This window comes from Notechis scutatus, chromosome 1 (assembly GCF_049901735.1).
Source record: "Notechis scutatus isolate UNSWTSFEM ecotype Mainland chromosome 1, rNotScu1.2, whole genome shotgun sequence".
Taxonomy (NCBI): Eukaryota; Metazoa; Chordata; class Lepidosauria; order Squamata; family Elapidae; genus Notechis; species Notechis scutatus.
Genome location: NC_142009.1, coordinates 319,079,371 through 319,099,359, shown reverse-complemented (window position 1 = coordinate 319,099,359; position 19,989 = coordinate 319,079,371). Strand labels below are relative to the sequence as shown.

Sequence of the window (19,989 nt, the reverse complement as noted above, 5' to 3'; positions counted from 1 at the left end):
CAGACACTGTGACCTTCTGACAAGCAAAGTCAATAGGGAAACCAGATTCACTTAACAACCGTGTTACTAATTTAATAACTGCAATGATTCACTTAACAAATGTGGCAAAAAAGTTGTAAAATGGGGCAAAGCTCACTTAACAAATTTCTCATTTTAAGAACATAAATTCTGGGCTCAATTGTGGTCATATGTTGAGGACCGACTACCTGTATTTGAATTATGTACTCACTAGGAATCAGTTCCCAAAATATAAATCAGGTAGGTTTTGTGTTATATATTCTCCCCTAACCAGCTTTAGATCCTGACTGGAGCCTTCCAAGTTGGAAGATTTCCTACAGTACCTTTGTTTTTCTGACAGTACAAAGAAATCCAGAGAGAATAATTTTCTGGCAAAGCCAATGTGCAATCTGTACTATGCGAAACCCAAATAAACTTCCAAACCTCACCTTAGGCACAAAGTCGGAAACTCATAAAAAGTTTCTCCTGACAGCTTCCTTTTTTAGTTGTTTTGGGTGCCTTTTCTGCATTTATGTCAGCTGGTAACCTGATGGCCATTCTCTTCTAAAAGTATTGACTTTTATGAACTTCTGATTTTAAACAGTTAAACAAGATGGGAGACTACTAGCAAAATTCAAGGTATGTACATCACATTGGGAAGGTTAAAAAACAACAACTCAAAGACAAAGTTGGAAACCATTTCTTGTACTGTCACTTCGAAATCAACATGTTTATCAAATCAGGAGTTCAATCCATCCCAAAACAAAATATACTTTTATTTAACCCAGATTAATATTCAACTTTATAACTGCTTATTAACAAAACATTCCTTCCTTTTCATTGAATGAAAAAAGGGTCTTTTTAAGAAAGAGGATGGGAGGGGTTGGTGGAAGGGAGCATGTGGTAAGTTTGACTGATGATTCATGTTTTGAACATCCCATCTTTTCCAAAGAAAACATTTTGTATCAGTTAACTTTGGCTGGATTACAATAAAGAGCTAGGGAAAGTGAGATGAATTTGCTAATTAGATTATTTAATATATGCTATTCAGGACTCCATGTGGTCTGAATCAAAGCCATCTCAAGAGACATCACTTTTATTTTTGGACTGAAGAAGCTTCTTGGATGAGAAGCAAAACAACTTCAAAGAAAAAACAGAAAGTCCAGTTGCCTCCTGAAAAAAGCACCTTTGTGACAACCATATCCTGGATGACTTAGAATCTCCCTAGACTTTTGGTTATTTATTTCTGGCTGGACCCTGAAGAGCTGTTAGAAATAGCTTAGTGGTGATGGTGGTAGCAATAGGAATGGTAAGAAAAAGTGATTTTCATATCAACTTCCTTATAGACATAGAAATTTAATGGCACAAGAAGACAGAACATGTAATACAATTGAACTAAATAGCAACAGCTACCACAACAAATCAGGGTGATTTATATTACTAGTTAGGCAGACTTGATTTAATTATTTACATCACAATTAATTCATTAGTCAGGAAGATTCTATGAGTATTTCTAGCAAAAGTGCGCTTTTGTTTGGTACTTCTTGGATACATATTGTTCCTCTGAGAGCAATGTAATTAAATTTCATTTTTAGTTGGTACATGCCATATAAAGCAATTATTTACAAATTAATTTTCAGGTAAAAATGGAATGATAAACTTAATACTAAGCAAGAAGATACATTATTTTTCTGCCCTATAACAAATAAATCCTGTTATCTCCAGCTTTATCAGAACAATTTATCCAAAAAATACGAGAGGAAAGGTTATTCCCAAAGAGTTGAAAGTGACCTTGAAGGTCTTATAATCCAACTTCCTGCCCCAAACAGGAGTCTTTATAATATGCTGGACAAGGGGTTGTCCAATATTTTCTTGAAAATCTTCAACTCACGATTTTGGGATCAACTGAAGCATGAAGGGAAAAATAGCAGTATCATTTACATACTGCTCCATAGTATTTGATAGCATTCTCTAAGCAATTTACAATGTCACCATATTGCCTCCAAGAATCTGGGTATTCATTTTATTGACCATGAAAGGATGGAAGGCTGAATCAACCTCAATCTCCATCAGAACTGAACTCCAGACTGTGGGCAGAGTAAGCTTTCAATATTGCATTCTAACAACTGCACCATCAGGGCTCAGAGTTATGTCACTGCATGTAGCTTCTTACGGGAAATATAATTTAACACAAGAATGATGTCCCACAGAGGACATTGTAGAGACTCCCCTTTGTTGTTGCATTGAATGAAACACAACATTCATCTTGCGGAATGTTCTTCAATGTTCCCCCAACTCTCAACTGAACTGAGTTTATAGTTCTAATCCAGACATTTTGGTCATCATCCTAGATCTCCTTCTGATCCCATCCCACCCCTTCCCTTCCCATCCCAGGAATTTGCAAGGAATCCTAATATCTGTCCTAAAATCATGTTTGAAAAGGACACCTAACTATAACCCTGATCACATACAGAGACAGTTGTAATAGCATTAGATGGCTCCATCCTCCAAAAGTAAATGTGAATAAAGTCAGATACAGATGAATGGATGATAGATACAGTATATTGGCTGGATAATTCTGGGAACTGAAGTCCAAGGTTGAGGAACACTGAGATAGAGAATGAATAGGTAGCAGTAGAAAAGGTAGCATGGGAGAAGTATTAGTTAAGATATCTTACAATAATAACACACTTCAGAAGTTTATTAAGGTGCACAGTATTTTATTTACTTATTCAATTTATAGGGATGCTCATTTCAATAAATGATTCTGGGCAGTGAACAGTCTTAAAATAAATTAAAACGATTTCTCATCAGAAATACAAAATCTAAAATACACAGCAACTGAGGAAGATGTCAGACTCAACGTCATAGTCAAGGCTCCAGTCCTGACATATTACCATTATTATAGTATTGTCATTATTATATATGCAATACAAATGATTGAATAAGAACCAGTCTGTAACAGGGAAATGCAATGCAATAGAGATATGCCAGCATCATTTATTAATGTTTTTTATACCACCCTCTTCCCAAAAAAGGTTCAGTACACAGGAGAGGGGGAAAAGGCCCAAAATACCTGTTTTGTTGGAAAGACGGAATGATATCATTTTGTCAGAAATATTGCAGACGTTCCTGACTGATGCAATGCAGCTGTAGTTGGCGTAGTCCTGAGGTCGAAGATTCTTCAACTTCAGAATCTTGGTTTCACCCTGCATCCAGCAGAAGAAACATTTATCACAGGGCCAAGATCACTATTATAATTAAAAGAAAGAACATGCAGGATAATACAGGAGGGCAATCTATTCTAAAGGATAGTTGTGTTGAAACTTTCTCCAATTTAGCAGATGTTTTCCAGATGTGTTGAAACTGCTACTCAAGGCATCTCTCACTGACAAGGGAATGGAAGGGCAACATATCTTGTGGGCCTCAAGCTTTGGGACAATTACTTACTGCAGTGTTTTTCAAACTTGGCAACTTTTAAGATGGACTTCAACTCCCACACTTCTCCAGTGGTGGTATTCAAATTATTTTACTACAGGACGTGGCTTGATGGGCGTGATATGGCTTGGTGGCATGGCAGGGGAAGGATACTGTAAAATTCCCATTTCCATCCCAATCCAGGGGAAGGATACTGTAAAATCCCCATTCCCTCCCCACCCCAATCTCCACTACCGTTTTTTCCAGAACTGGTCAGAACCGGGTGAATACCACCTCTGCACTTCCCCATTATGACTTGGGAATTCTGAAAGTTGAAGTTCACACATCTTAAAAGTTGAAAAACACTGCCTTAAATTCTCCAATCAAAATATTTATTGGCTCGATTATTTTATTTCCAAGCAGAGATTATTTTTCTTGCTTGCTCTAACTGAAGTTTTGGGAAAGGTAGTCTACTCAAAGGGACATCAGTACTGCAAATGTCCTTCCTTTCCTTATTAAGTCCCTTTTCCTATTTCAATTTCCCTTCCTTTAAAAATGCTGCATTGAATAAGAGAGAGAAGGTTACTGGATTCAAACAAGGCAGTGGAATTTAACATCACATTAAACAATGATTTGCTTTTATTATGGCTTTTTAGCCAAATCATAATATTTTGTTTCACACCTGAGCCTAAACCAGAAATAATTATTTAGAAACAATGACTCAATGTTTAATCCAAAAGAAAACAAATCACTTAAACAACCCAAAGGAAACAAACCACTCAGTATCTTAATGGAATATAGCTTAGCTTCCCTCTTGGATGTCTTATACTTTATAGCAGTTTTTGAGACATTTGATATAGCATAGGTAATAAGAAGGTAATAAGAAATCTTCATTGTACATTAAGACTAAACTGGAAACACTTCTAAGGCTGTGCAAACCTCACACAAGAGAAACCGTGCTTTATACTTGTAATATTTAGAGTTAGGTAGCAGTTGGTTATTTACATTTCCAGAATCCTTGCCCTGATAAATTCTAGTTCCCAAAATATCTGCTACAGTTAAGACTTATGGGTATTGATTTCAAAGTTCCCAGGGCCAGAAATCACCTTTCTTCAGTGTAATTGTCAGCCTTCTTGCCAACCAATAGGGAATGTGGAAGCCTTTCAGGCCATGATTCCAGGACACTGCTTCTGCTAAGCCAGTTTTACAGCAAGTATTTGGAAAAACAAAAATACAACTACAATATTTAAAATGTGGGCCACAGGTTCAGCAGAATCAAGTCAAACTTTTAATCTTTTTTTAAATGCATGAATGGACTGGATGCTTCTTAATTTAGGGCAGAAGATTGAGCAACATACATACATACATACGTGTGTGTGTATACACACACATCTACATCTGTCTGTCTATCTATCTATCTATCTATCTATCTATCTATCTATCTATCTATCTATCTATCTATCTATCTATCTATCTATCTAGTTGTAGAGTATATTGTAGACCATGGGTGTTAAACTCGATTGCATCACATGATGTATTGCAATGGTTTTTTGCGTTTGCAGAGTCAGAGTGTGCATGATGCATCCGGTCCACAGGCCACCAGTTTGACACCCCTGTTGTAGACTGTTACAGATAAGTTTAATATGAAGTTAATTTCTTCTGACCATGACTAATGCTATGCAGAATGGCATCACCCCAACTTATATGATACCAGAGAAAGAAGCTATAAGGTCTTTGAAAACGAAAAGCTACCAGAGAAATTCTACTGCGAGAGTGAAGAACACCTGAGGTATGTGTTGCAAAAGTGTGCTTTAATGACCAGCAAGAAGTGATAAAGCAAGAAGAGGGGACAGTGATCTCAGATTGTGAGTACAGATGTACAATGTAATGTACCATTCTGGAAGGTAGGAAGATGGGAGTTGTTGTTCCGGAAGTTGTAGCTGTTCAGGAATACAAGGGTGTGTTTTTTGTTGGAAATATAACAAGCTATAATGAGATCTAGAGCAGGGGTTGCCAACCTTTTGGACCTCAGGAACTACTAAACTCATAATATTAAATCTCGTGGACCAGAAAATCCCAAAAAAGTCTGCAGGAAAATTCCCCACCCTGTTTTCCTACCAATTGATTATTCTTTATTTGGGATTGCAGGATACCGTCTCCAGCTCCATTCTCAGAGGGGGAGAGAGATATATAGAGAGAGACTTTTGGCTTCATGCAAGGAAAGCAGCAGAAGTCTTTCTTTCTCTCCCCCAAACTCTGCCAAAAATGAGTCTTTGTGAGACTTGTTGCGCCGGCACAGCCTCTTGGAACAGGATGCCTTGCAGGGTCCCAAAGACTAATTTCTGGCGGAGTTTGGGGGATAGAAAGAAAGACTTTTGCTGTTTTCTTTGTGTGCAGCCAAAAGTAGAGGAAGAAAGAAATGGAAAGAAGCAGCCCAATGGCCAGGTGAAATGCGTGGGGTGAGTGGGGCAAGTTCCCCCCTCCACCCTTTCCCCCTCCTCTTACTACCTCACGTTGTTTGCAATGCAAGCGACGTAAGCCTTGTGTTCCCATGCTATGCAGGCGGCACAGCCATGTGTTCCTGCACAGCCTGGATTAATTGCTTTGGGGGGTGCTTTGGGGGTGACATTTCTCTGTGGACCACCAAATTTTTCTCGACCACCAGTGGTCCCCGGCCCACTGGTTGAGAGGAGAATCTAGAAATGGCATGAAGTTGAAGCCAGAATTTTTATTTAGTAGGCCAAAAGAATGATGCTGCTCTATTCTTATACTGAGAACTTTTTGTACTCAAAATAAGGTTTTATCACATGATATATGCAGGCCAGTAAAAACCTAGCCCATTTTTTATGCTTGCATTGGAAAGGAGGTAATTCACTCCACTGGGGTTTTTAATGTTTTTTTTTCTTCCTTTAATCGACAGAAACAATCTGTATTCATTTATATTTGTAAATTGCTTCGGACACACAGTCCCCTGATTTATGTAGCTTTTAATGTAAAATGCCTGGGAACTTGTTTTAAATGCAAATTTCTTCCACAATCATTCCTCCTAACACTAATTTTTCCAGTGTAGGCTGGAACGAACACTTCCCTGATGTAAACTCTTTTTTGTACAGTAATGCAGTTACTGCTGTCTGCACAAAAGGTTTAGTGGGTTTTTGATTAGGAGAAAAGACAAACACCTGAAGTTAGTATCCAGGCAATTCAAAATCTAATACAATCAGTCTCGGTTAATTTTACAACTTTGATTTCAGTCTCAAGTCACATACAGCTCAATACAAGTCCCAGATTCCAAGATTTGGTTATTAGTTATTTCACTTGGATATTAATCTTTTAAGCAGAGGAATTATTGATACAGTATACAGGAATTATTGATACAGCCCCACCACATCCTGCAAGTTTTTAAAATGGGGAGTGATTTTGGTGAATTCAGGTAAGGTAACTCTGAAGTCATTGAGAGTCATTGGGCAACCATTAAATTTTCTTAAATAAATAAAAGACTTATAGAATAACAGAGTTGGAAAGGACATTGGAGGTCTTCTAGTCCAACCCCCCTGCTCACATACCATTTCAGACAAATGGTTATCCAATCTCTTCTTAAAAACTTCCAGTGTTAGAGCATTTACAACTTCTGGAGGCAAGTTGTTCCACCAGTTAATTGTTCTGAATAAAATAGATCTGGTATATGGAGGACCTGTGCCTGTTTCTTGACTATTGTGGTGCACAGATTCACCTTAGGCTGGGGGTGTGCATGATGACTGAATAGGATAGGGAGCATCTGGTTCTATAAGATAGGATTGGAAGGAAGGAAGGATGTTCATAAGCTAAGTTGTGCTCTGACACTGTAGAAAGGAATTGTGATAACCCGGGGCATGGTACAAAGGCAACACAGTCAGATAATCACTAGGAGTCCCTTTATTAGCTCCAACTTTGCCCCCAATGTCCTGGTTACCTTCTGGGCTAGAGAAAAACTCTCCCAGGAACAGCCTTTGGCTGCAGCGAATCAAGTCCAAAATGTTGTCAACAAAAACTGTAACTATAAGTCCAATTAAGGCAAGATTAGGTAATTAGTCCAGTAGGGCAAGAGAAGGAATTCCAGATGTGAAGGAACAGCAGTAATTCAACCTAGTTGGGAGGATGCCAGGAATGCAGATAACCAAAGTCAACACAAGATAAACTCAAGTTTGTTCCCAGAAACTGCTGCTCTCAGCTTGCATCTCTTTTAAACACTCTTCCCAGGTGTGCCTAATGAAGAGAATCGGGGCCCTTTCCTCCCTCGTAAGCCACACAACCCACGTTGCTCTCTTTTTGGTTCCTCCCGGCATACCCTAGGATGAAGAGGGGGTGGGCCTGGGTCTTCCTCTGAACTCCCTCTCCCTTGTTCTACCCCTCCTTGCCCTGCCCAGCTGGACTTTGCCCTTCTCCAGTTTCCTCCACAGCCAAAGGAGCCACACTCCCACTCCCTGTCAGCTCTTCATCTTCCTCCTCCGATTTAGACTCTGACAGGGGTATGACAGGAATTGGGAGGTGAAAAGGTGTTTACAGGGAAGTTCTCTCTTTTCTGTTTGATCACTGGGAGGAGAAAGGGCAGGTGAGTCAGTGCTAGAAATTCTATCTGCCTCAGTAGGCAAAGATTATTTTGTATGCCACTGCTTTCTTAACCAACTACAATGCAGCTGTGAGCACAATGTTTGGTCACAATGGAGCTATGGCTGTACAAGAGGAAACCAGCAGGGGCACAGGCAAGGAAAAGGCAGAAACAAGACATCCAGGTCACATTAAATCAATATTATTGACCTATGCATGTGCTTGTGCTCTGAAATGTACAATGCTGCTTTGAAGATTCAGTGTACATTGTTTGTTGCATCTTTGGAAGGAGCCCAGGTTGAAGTAGAGTTTGAACTACATCTAATAGTCCTTGACATAGAAGAACCATTCATTTAGCAACAGTTTGAAGCTATAACAATGCTGAAAAAAAGACACTTACAACCTGTTCTTACACTTTACATCTGTAGCTGCATCCAAACAATCAAAATTGGGGTGCTTGGCAACTAGCATCTATTTACAAAAGTTGCAGCATCCCAGGTGATTGGCATTTGCAACCTTCCCAGTTGGCTTCCAACAAGCAAAGTTGATGGGGGAAACTGGATATATTTGCTTAACAGTCACATGATTCACTTAACAATTGCAATGATTTGCATACCAACTATAGGGAAAAGGTCATAAAACCAGATATGACTCACTTAACAACCACCTTGTTAGCAATGGAAATTCTGATCCCACTTGTGTATGCAAATGGAGTACTACCTGTAATCTGAAGATGCAGATATCGTTGTTCCAATTTAAAGATGGTTTCCTAGGTTTCCTAGGTCAACTTATTTTTAGGCAGAGTGTGCGACATCAGGCAAGGTTGGCCAATTGTTGCTCCTGTACACCCTCTCTTTACCATAGGAAAACTTGCCCGAGACAATGATTTCCAGCACATGCCATCAAGCACAAAGAGCCATTTTTAATAAAGTGAAATAGGTCAAGTTAATCCCCAAATACGAAGGCATTTGAAACTACGTGCAAGTTTAAAATTTGAGGCTCATTTGCTAGACCAATAGAAGGAAACATGGTGTCCATGAGACAATGGCACTTTCAAAAGGAGCACATCAGTGGTGGGATTCAAAAAATTTTACTACTGGTTCTGTGGGTGTGACTTGGTGGGTGTGGCTGTTCTTTGAAGGGAGAAGGAAGATATTCAGCTCTATTCATTTGAGTGCACTCTGACACTTCAGGAGAGACAAAGGGATGGATCATATTTTTTCACCACTTTGCATGGAACTGCTTGGAATACAACTTCATATCTTCAGCAAGCAGAGCATATACTTTGTCACAAAGCACAACCCTATGAAACTGTCCTATTGAAGCCAAATCTACCTCATCAAATGGTAGTTGTATGGGACAATAAGGAGAGGGAGCACTATGTGCATCACTCGGGTCCTCCAGACTGACAGGCATCATACAATAATCAATAAAATAAAATGAACTACTGGTGACGTCTGCAAATTCTAAAGAATAAGTGAAAAAAAAATAAGATGGCCTTATTAATAGGCAAAAAGCAACAAGGATGATTAGGGGACTGGAGGCTAAAACATATGAAGAACGGTTGCAGGAACTGGGCTTGGCTAGTCTAGCAAGGAGAAGGACCAGGGGAGACATGATAGCGGTCTTCCAATATTTGAGGGGCTGCCACACAGAGGAAGGGGTCAAGCTATTTTCTAAAGCACCCGAAGGCCAGACAAGGAATAATGGATGGAAACTGATCAAGGAGAGATTCAACCTAGAAATAAGGAGAAATTTTCTGACAGTGAGAGCAATCAACCAATGTAACAGCTTGCCCTCGGAAGTTGTGGGAGCGCCATCACTTGAGACTTTCAAGGAGAGATTGGACTGCCATTTGTCAGAAATGGTGTAGGGTATCCTGCTTGGGTGGGGGGTTGGACTAGATGACCTACAAGGTCCCTTCCAACTCTGATTATCTGTTATCTGTTATCATAATTATAACTATTATTTTCTTATTTATGCCATAATAAGAAGTGTGCTTTCTTTGTGGCAACACCTGCCCTTTGGAATGAAGCCCTTCCTCCTTCAATATTTGAACATCTCCCACCCTACTGGTATCTTGAAGGGCCTTAAAAACCTGGCTCTTCATGTAGGCCTTTGGTAAGGACAATTGATACTCCTTTTATTTCTCCCCCCCGCCCTCGGGTTTGCTTTCTTTCCCTTGTTTTTTTTTCCTGCTGTTTTTGTATTGTTCTTTTTAATTGTCTGTAATAATTGTAAACTGTCCAGAGTTGTTAATGATCTAGCAGCATATACATTTAATACATTATTATGGTTGGTTACACAATTAGTATCTTTTCACAACAATGTGAAGTCAAACTGAGAATCTTAATATATCAGAGTAATGTATGTGTGATCCAAGTAGTTTGGCCTTTTGTAATTGATGCATAGAAATTCTGTCAATGTGCCAATTTTCTAAATGCTATCCAATAGTTTTTGGTATGGTGCCCAAAGTGCTGAGAAATTGGAGCATTTCATAGAGGATAGCAAACATGAAGGAATTGAGCATATTTAGCATGATGAAATAACCATGGGGAGACATAACTGTCTTCAAGTATTAGTTGTCAGGTGGACGATGGAGTAGAATTGATTGGGTAGTTTATGAAATAAAGAAAAAAATGGATTTAAATTACAAGGAAATAGATTTAATTAGACATAAAGAAAAATATCCTAATATTAAGAGCTATTTAATAATGGAACAGATTGCATTGGGAAGTGGTTGGCTCTCCTTCATAGGAAGCTTTTAAACAGAAGCCAGATAAGCTACAGTATCTGTAGGGAATGCTATAGTAGTAAATTCTGCTTAGTTCAGAGCATTAGGTCAGATGATCTGCAAGATCTCATTCAATATACTCTTGATCTTATGAAATGTGAGAAGTTAGGAAGATTGTTGTTCACATAGATGTGATTGCACAATCAAAGGAAGAATAATTACATGCATCCCTTAGTATGATAAGCGAAAGCATTTTACAAATCTCTTTTAAGAATCCCACCAATGGTTTGGTCTTTTCTACCACCATGAATGGGAATGGTTAAATTCAAAATACAAAATAACATTTTGGCATAGCACTAGTTGAAATGAATACATTTGAACATGAAATATTTTAATTTACAGTGAGAAATCATCAACTGTATTGGCAGGATTGGGACCAGATTAAACAATAATCATGTAACCCTCCCCCAACTCCCCCAATAATGTTCATAATCATTCCATATTGTAATTGCAGTGCTCAATTATGAGATTACATTAGCTGTGTTTATGCTAATTAAGCCATTAGGCATAATAAGTCTAATTACTCAAATTGGCTGAAAAATATTTTAATAAATGGTGGAAATTTTCACAGTGTGGATTGAATTTAAACTGGGGGATCAGATCTAATTTTACTTTGGAATTGGCTGGCCTTTTGCTCCCTCTGTATGCTTGCAGTTTGTGGAATTGTATTGCACCACTGAGATGTGAAACCCAATAGTTTTGAATTGAATAGCTCCTATTCCTAGAAGAATACCTCACATTAGTCGCAGGGACAAACAAAATTGTCTGTTCCCAGTTTGTTTTGCTTTGGAACGCACTCATTAACAAGACAATTTCCCCCTATTTTAAGGTATTTAAAAATAAATGTACAAACATTACATTTAAATAATATTTTGACTATTATTGTTACTTCGCTTTCAAAATATTCATTTCGAAGCATGCTACATCTCATAAAACAGATCTTATTTTATGAATGGAAAATGAAACACTGTGTATAGAGTCTCATTTTCAAATTATATTTAATTCTAGTATGTACTGATCCATTGATCTATTGGATTTTGTTCAAATTTAATTTTCAGTTGACCCCCTGGTTCTTCTGTGTCCTAAAGCCACATAAATCATGGCTTGGTCATTCTAGTGGCTGTAATAAATTCTTGGCCCCATTCATAACCCCAATTGAATGAGACTTTATATGCCTGGATTACAGTTGCTGATTCTTACAGATTTATTGTTGTTGCTTGCACAATCAGACAGATGTTGAGACTGAATTGGGCATTTTTATCACCAATTGAATTCTTCCTAAGAACCTGGGATAAGTAGATTATGATTACTATAAACATAACAAAGTGAAATCATAGCTGCCAGTTCTTTAGCTGTTGTTGGCCTTTCACAAATCGAGTTCTTCCCAAGGACATAGGATATCCTAATATTTCAGCATGGTATATGTTCAGATCCAAGCAATGTAGTCTTCTATAATTGATAGATGGAAAGTTTGTCATTGTGATCTTCTCCAATTCTTTTGTAGTCTACTATCCTTAGATATTGACACAATTATCCACACTTTGATCTTTTCAACCACAATTTAAATCTCATGTGCCAAGACTTTTTTCAGTTTTCATTCAGAAACCCTACAACATTTTAACCTGCTTATTTTCAACTATTTTTCAACTCTTACGTTTCCACCAATTCTTCATTACTGGCACTTGATATTTTTATAGATATTCTGGTGAATTATTTTGGAGACCATTACATTGTTGTTTATAATCAGTTTGTGCAATCTTCTTGTATGAGTTGTATATGATCTACTGTTTCTTCGGTTCCTTTGGACAATCTGCACTTTGATGATTTTTCAATTTGGTCCTTGATTGCATTAATTTGAATAACTTGCTGTTGAACAGACAAAGTCTTCTTTTCTTTTTTCTTTTTCTTTTAAATGTTCCAGTTATAAGCCATTGCTTATAAGGTTTAATTCCCACCTCCCTGTCAATGTTTTGTGGAAATTTACTATGTAATGACTTTCCTTGCCAGCATTCTGTTTCTGTTTTCATTGTATTATTTTGACACTCATGCTTTATCTCCTGCACATTCAATAAGCACCATTCATTCCATTTAATCAAATTATTATGGTTGATCACAATGTTGTTGTTTAATGGTGTTATTTAATTGTGTGGTATTGTCAGCCTTGTGAGGTAGACCAGACAGGAAGCACAGACTATTAGATAAGATGGATTATTTCTACTTTATTGTTACATTTATTGTAAAATTACATTAACAGAACCTTGCAAGTCTGAAAGTACATTTCACCCCATTATATTTATAAACCAAGAAACAAGAGGGGGGTCCCTTCTGAAATGTTTGCCACTCATATATTCCCTTTGTGAGCTAACTGTTGCCTGGTTGTGGCTCCCCCCCCCCCTGAATCTCCCAAAGTCATTCTCACATAACATTATGGTATGGAACTTGATTCTGTCTACTAACTTTATACAAATCCATACACGTATATTTGTTGAGTATCCTATATCCAGACCACATTTTGCATCGTTGCTATCAGATTCTCATAGCATAATTTGTCAAATACTTTGCTGCAATCAAGGTAACCATGTCCCATTCCTTTTTATGTTCAACTAAACTGATCACTTTATTTTTAAAAAAATGATGAGGTTGATTTAACATGACACCTTAGCATTTGTCATCATGCCCATCCTCCATAATTTCTCAGAGATCAAGATAGACATCTCTGAGTTCCTTCAATATCTTTGCATATAATTGGTTTAGTTTTATACATTTAAATTAACTCATGGTAACCAGATGCTCTTTAACAATCACTTTATATCACTATGCCCTCCTTTTATCAATTATTCTGCTTAGATTTATTTAAACAGGTTTGAGGGGGTTGGGAGGAGGAGAAAAAGACTAAACAAAGTACTGTCCACTCCCTGTCATTTGTTAATATCACACCACCTTCCCCATGCAATGAGGCCACACGCTCATTTTTTTCTCAGATTATCTGAAATAAGACATTTCCTCTCGGAAAATTTTGCAGATAAGGAATAAATATTAAGTAGAAAATAACATCACCAATGTCTGTCCCCGTGCAAAAACACATTAAAAATCTGAACTGAAAAACAAACTTGGGAAATTTGAAGGTATCTGAGGATGATGTTAAAAAACAGAAAGGTCTTTATAAGGGAATAAAAATTGTAGGAAATTACAATTACGAAGTGTAATTATCCTGTCATGTCCCCGTCAGAGTTTAAATCTGCAGATAAAGACAAGCTAGAACTGGAGTCAACAGAGATCGAGGGAGTGGTGTAGTTGGCTTCGGAGGAAGGTGGGGAACAGCAGGGCCAGTCAGGCCAGGGCCTTTCAAGATTGGGACAGCTTGTAGGCAGAGAGGAAAGGAGGCAGGATGACCAAGAGAGGCTAAGCAATGAACATGAGAGACAGAACTCAGGCAATGAGCAAGGACCACCCCCTCCGGATCCTCAAGCATGGAGTGGAGAGAAGGTGAGAACAGCGCAGACTGATCCAACTACTCAGAAGAGTGCTCCATCCCTCTTCACAAGGCAGACATGGGGATTGAGACTTAAGGAGAAGCTGTGGGGAGGGGAATTTGTCCGGAACAAATGCTGAATTGATGGAGTGTTGAGTGCTGTTGTTGACATTTGAACTTTCCTGGATTCTTTACATTCTTTCTGGCTTTCCCACTAATTACCTTGATCCTTTGCTTCCTGAATGCCTTGATTTGCCCTGTTGGAATTCTTGCTTTGCAGCCCTGCTGGACTACTTGCAGCCAGAGTCTGCTGGAGGGATGTGTGTGTTTGTGTGTGTGTGTGTGTGTGTGTGTGTGTGTTTATGAGATCACTTTGCTCTAGGACTTGCCAGATACGTGGGAGTGTTCAGGGGAATTTGGAGTAATACAGGGGTGGATTGAACTGCCAGCAGCCTGTATTACCTCTGTGTTGTGCCCTGGGTTATCACAGATCCCAAGTTTTGGAACTAAAAATGACTTTTGATACAGATTCTCTTACTTCAAATGTCCTAATCTTAGTTGTGTCCTAAACATAAACATAAAAAGATAAAGAATGAAGGTAGTGTGATGGTCTCTCCAGATAAACCTTCTCTGGATGCTTCCCCAGATGCTAGTTTAAAGAAGGACGAGGAGCTGGTCCCTGGCACCTCCAGGGAAGATGGGGGTGACTTGAGGCTCTGATCAGGAAGCAGCATATTCTGCTCAATGGAACAGTGGCAACTGGAGCAATGGGACAAGCTGCCATCTGAGTGCGGGCTGATAGAGATGCAGCTGCAACAGATTAGCCCTGAGACTTCAGCAGGGAGTAAGCACAGCTGCCAGTGGCCAGTGCAGATGATGAAGAGGAGCTCCTCTCTCCTCCCAATCTATGAGCATACTGGCCCAAGAGGAGACAGGAGCAATGCCAGTCTGCCCAACTACTTGCAAAATGGCAGCCTTGCTTCTTCTGATGGGCTGCACCAACGCTGGCTATTTAAACTGTCCAAAGAAGGGAAAACATGCTGGAACATGTTTAGTTGCCTTGCTGGGTCTCCCTGCATTGTGTGAATTCTTGCCTTGAACTTGTGATCTCAGACCTTGGACTGTGCTTGACGTCCTACGTTGCCTTGCAGATTTACTCTGGATTGTGGATTTTATAGGACCTGGTTTTTTTATTTTCCCTTGGACTTGCCTAGTGAGTGAAGTTATCCTTAGACTTTGGGGTTAGTTGGATGGGTTTGGCTGAACAGGGGATTGTTCCCCTAGCTCCCCTGGAGCCACAGCACAGGTAGTCCTCGACTTATGGTTGTTCATTCAGTAACTGTTCAAAATTATGACTGTTCTGAAGAAAGGGACTTGTGACTCCTATCCAATTTTACAGCCGCTGCAGCACCCTATGGTCATATGAACAAAATTCGGGTGCTTGAATAGCTGCCTGCCCTTATGTCTGACTGCAAGGATGTTCTGGCACCCCTCCTTGCCTATCTTCCCTCTCCCATCCCACCCCATTGAGTTCCGTCTGGAGAGGTGATGCTTGTGCTAGACTTCCCAGGACTTCCCCCACTCCTGAGGCACCCCATTCTCTGCTTAACAACTGTAATGGGGAAACTATCATGACTTGCTACCATAATGGGTGGGCACCATTAACCTATAAACCTGGTATTTCCTAATCTCCCATCCAAAAACTAACCAGATCTAACTTTTTTTTTAGCTTCCCTAATACTAGCAAAGTGCTGCCACCTGCTATAAGAGATTGGTTATGATGTACCATTATAGTCCTGGGAGTCATTCAATGTCATTGCATTTTTCAGCCAGCAATGACATAACTAGATATTTTACGATGAATGAGGTTTCTACTGTCAAATAATGGTACCCTCCCTTTAAATACAACTTCCTTCCTGCTTAGCTTCTGTCAAGATCAGCAGTGTGCTGCCACTTGCTGAGATGAGTCCCAGGTAGCAACTGATAAACTCCACTTGAACTGACCTGGGAAGAGCCACATTGTTGAATCTCTCTCTCTGTCTCCTCCCCACTCCTTAGTAGGAACTTCAGACACTACCATGGATCGTTAAAACATAAAGAGAGCCAGTTTGGTGCAATGGTTAAGATGGTAGCTAGAAACTGGGAGACTGTGAGTTCTAGTCCCCCTTTAAGTATGAAAACCAGCTAGGTGATTTTGGACTAGTTACTCTCTATCAGTCCAACCCAGCTCACAGGATTTTTATGTGAAAAATAGGAGAAGGAAAGAATACTATGTGTGTTCACCACCTTGAATGACTTTTAAAATAATATAGGTGGGATTAAAAAAATCCTGGTTGACCAAGCAAAACTTCACATTGAAAAGAGCATTTGATTAAGAGATGGTATTAAGAAACAAACACGGATATTAGATCTGGGATGAATTAACCATTGGGATGATTTAAGATAGATAAGAAGCCATGATACATTTTCTATAAATTGATTACAATAACAGTTTGTTAACGTAGGGTTTTGAAATTTCAGTTTGCCTTTTTTATTATTGTTCTACCTGTTAACTGTTTTGTCATTAATATAGTAGATGGATAACAAGTTAATAATCTGCAAATAGAAGTAGTAGTTTAAAAAAAAATGGGGCCTGTTTCGCAGGATGGCGGGAAGCTAATATTGTTGTAATATATTTATCCATATTTGATTAGGATGAATAATATGTATACAGGTGAAACTTGAAAAATTAGAATATTGTGAAAAAGTTCATTTATTTCAGTAATGCAACTTAAAAGGTGAAACTAATATATGTGATAGACTCATTACATGCAAAGCAAGATAGTTCAAGCCGTGGTGTGTCATAGTTGAGATGATTATGGTTTATAGCTCATGAAAACCCCAAATCCACAATCTCAGAAAATTAGAATATTGTGAAAAGGTTCAATATTCTAGGCTCAAAGTGTCCCACTCTAATCAGCTAATTAAGCCATAACACCTGCAAAGGGTTCCTTAGCCTTTAAATGGTCTCTCAGTCTGGTTCAGTAGGAAGCACAGTCATGGGAAAGACTGCAGAAAACCATCATTGACACCCTCCATAAGGACGGAACACCTCAACAGGTAATCGCAAATGAAGTTGGATGTTCCAAAAGTGCTGTATCAAAGCACATTAATAGAAAGTTATGTGGAAGGGAAAAGTGTGGAAGAAAAAGGTGCACAAGCAGCAGGGATGACTGCACCCTGGAGAGGATTGTCAGGAAAAGGCCATTCAAAAGTGTTGGGGACTTTCACAAGGAGTGGACTGAGGCTGGAGTCAGTGCATCAAGAGCCACCACACACAGACGGATCCTGGAAATGGGCTTCAAATGTCATATTCCTCTTGTCAAGCCGGTCCTGAACAACAAACAACATCAGAAGCATCTTACCTGGGCTAAAGGAAAACAGAACTGGTTTATTCCTCAGTGGTCCAAAGTCCTCTTTTCTGATGAGAGCAAGTTTTGCATTTCATTTGGAAACCAAGGACTCAGAGTCTGGAGGAAGAATGGAGAGGCACACACTGCAAGATGCTTGAAGTCTAGTGTGAAGTTTCCACAGTCTGTGTTGATTTGGGGAGCCATGTCATCTGCTGGTGTTGGTCCACTGTGCTTCATTAAGTCCAGGGTCAACACAGCTGTCTACCAGGAGATTTTGGAGCACTTCATGCTTCCTTCCGCAGACAAGCTTTATGGGGATGCTGACTTCATTTTCCAGCAGGATTTGGCACCTGTCCACACTGCCAAAAGCACCCAAACCTGGTTCAATGACCGTGGGATCACTGTGCTTGATTGGCCAGCAAACTCGCCTGACCTGAACCCCATAGAGAATCTATGGGGCATTGCCAAGAGAAAGATGAGAGACATGAGACCGAACAATGCAGAAGAGCTGAAGGCCGCCATTGAAGCATCCTGTTCTTTCATAACACCTCAGCAGTGCTATAATCTGATAGCTTCCATGCCACACTGCATTGAGGCAATAATTGCTGCAAAAGGGGCCCAAACCAAGTACTGAGTACATATGCATGCTTATACTTTTCAGAGGTCCGATATTGTTCTATGTACAATCCTTGTATTATTGATTGCATGTAATATTCTAATTTTCTGAGATTGTGGATTTGGGGTTTTCGTGAGCTGTAAGCCATAATCATCACAATTATGACAAATCACGCCTTGAACTATCTTGCTTTGCATGTAATGAGTCTATCTCATATATTAGTTTCATCTTTTAAGTTGCATTACAGAAATAAATGAACTTTTGCACGATATTCTAATTTTTCGAGTTTCACCTGTACATAGTGTTTTTAATATAATGTCTTGTTTGTTTTGTGTTTTGTTTTTCTTTGTTTTTGTTAATTTTTGTTAAAAATGTTGGGAGTTCTGTATTTTATCTTTTTGGGAATAAAATAAAAATAAGCTTTAAAACTCCCAGCATTTTGAGATGGCCAATCAAGTATTATAGGCTACAGAATGAAATGCTTAGATGCTCAGTTTTAGGAATGTAAAAAAAATACAACTTCCTGTAAGGCTTTTTTACTTCCTTAGATTCCTGCCCTCCTTTTTTCTTTATCTCCATTTAATTTATTAAGTTTAATGTCAACAGTCTCATTCTGCAAGATTCAGTATGAAAGCATAGACTGTTTTTTACAATGTGCACCTCAGGATAAACTGAGTCATCCTGTGCGGTTAAGATTCTCTCCCCCATGTTGCACTACCTCCCTCCCTCCCTCCCTCTCTCTCTCTCTCTCTATTTCTATCTATCTCTATCATCGTCTGTATCTCTATCATCTCTACCTATTCTCTATCTCTCTGTCTTCTATCTCTATCTCTCTGTCTTCTATCTCTATCTCTATTATCATTTCTAAATTTAAGATAATTTTGCAACTAATTGTGAGAAATATTTTACAAAATCCCTAACTGCTTTGTTTGTCAACATATAAACCTTGTCTATTTAGCTTTGAATTATATATTCAGTCTATAGAAGTTCCTCTGGATAATTGCTTATTCCTCACCTATATAGTCAAGATTTTTTTCTCTCTCTTTCCTCTGAAAGAAGTGCTATAATATGCTTTCTAAATGCAAGGTATATACCACTGAGATTTAAGTCAACCTATACAGGAATATGTGGGAAATGCAAGTATAATTCCTAAACCTTTAATTAAACCTTGTCCTTTTTATAAACATCTATTCTATCTCCTACTTGCCCAGAGAAAGAGGGAGAGAGACACTAATTCAAGCTGACCTCTGGTAAATATAGAAAGGTTAGTGATAAGCCTTCAGTTATCAACATGGCAAGTTGATTTGTTCATTAAATTCAAAGCAGAAAATGAATCCCAGGCAGCAACCTGAAAACCAAACACTTTGCAAAATGGAATCTAATATAATGTGACACATCATATAACCCAGTGAGAACTTATCTAATAAAGGAGATAATAATAAACATTTCCGTATCATGGCATTATTAGGCAAGGAATGCTGGCTCACAAGGAGCCCTTCAGTTTTAATTAAATGCTCACAGAGAATCAGTTGGCCTACTTGCATCCATTTCCACAACAACAACAAAATAGCAACATGGCAGTGAAATATTAAGCTAAAGCTCAATGCCTATGACTATATTTGACAGGAAAGTTTACCAGGCTGGAACCTTGGACAAGAAAAGAGTTGGGTCCTTCAAATGTTATATTGGACTTTTCACAATCATGTGTATCATGTGT

General features: G+C 38.8%; 1 protein-coding gene across 3 annotated transcripts in view; it reads right to left on the bottom strand.

The window, feature by feature from the left end:
* The window catches only part of MDGA2 (MAM domain containing glycosylphosphatidylinositol anchor 2), a 584,772-nt gene that overhangs the window by 270,348 nt on the left and 294,435 nt on the right, over positions 1-19,989 (bottom strand). For all 3 annotated transcript variants that reach the window (XM_087952463.1, XM_087952462.1, XM_087952461.1), the window contains exon 5: positions 3,074-3,206. In XM_087952463.1, the coding sequence (XP_087808589.1) occupies positions 3,074-3,104 (31 nt within the window). In that variant the 5' untranslated portion in view covers positions 3,105-3,206. The remainder of the gene's footprint in view (positions 1-3,073; positions 3,207-19,989) is intronic.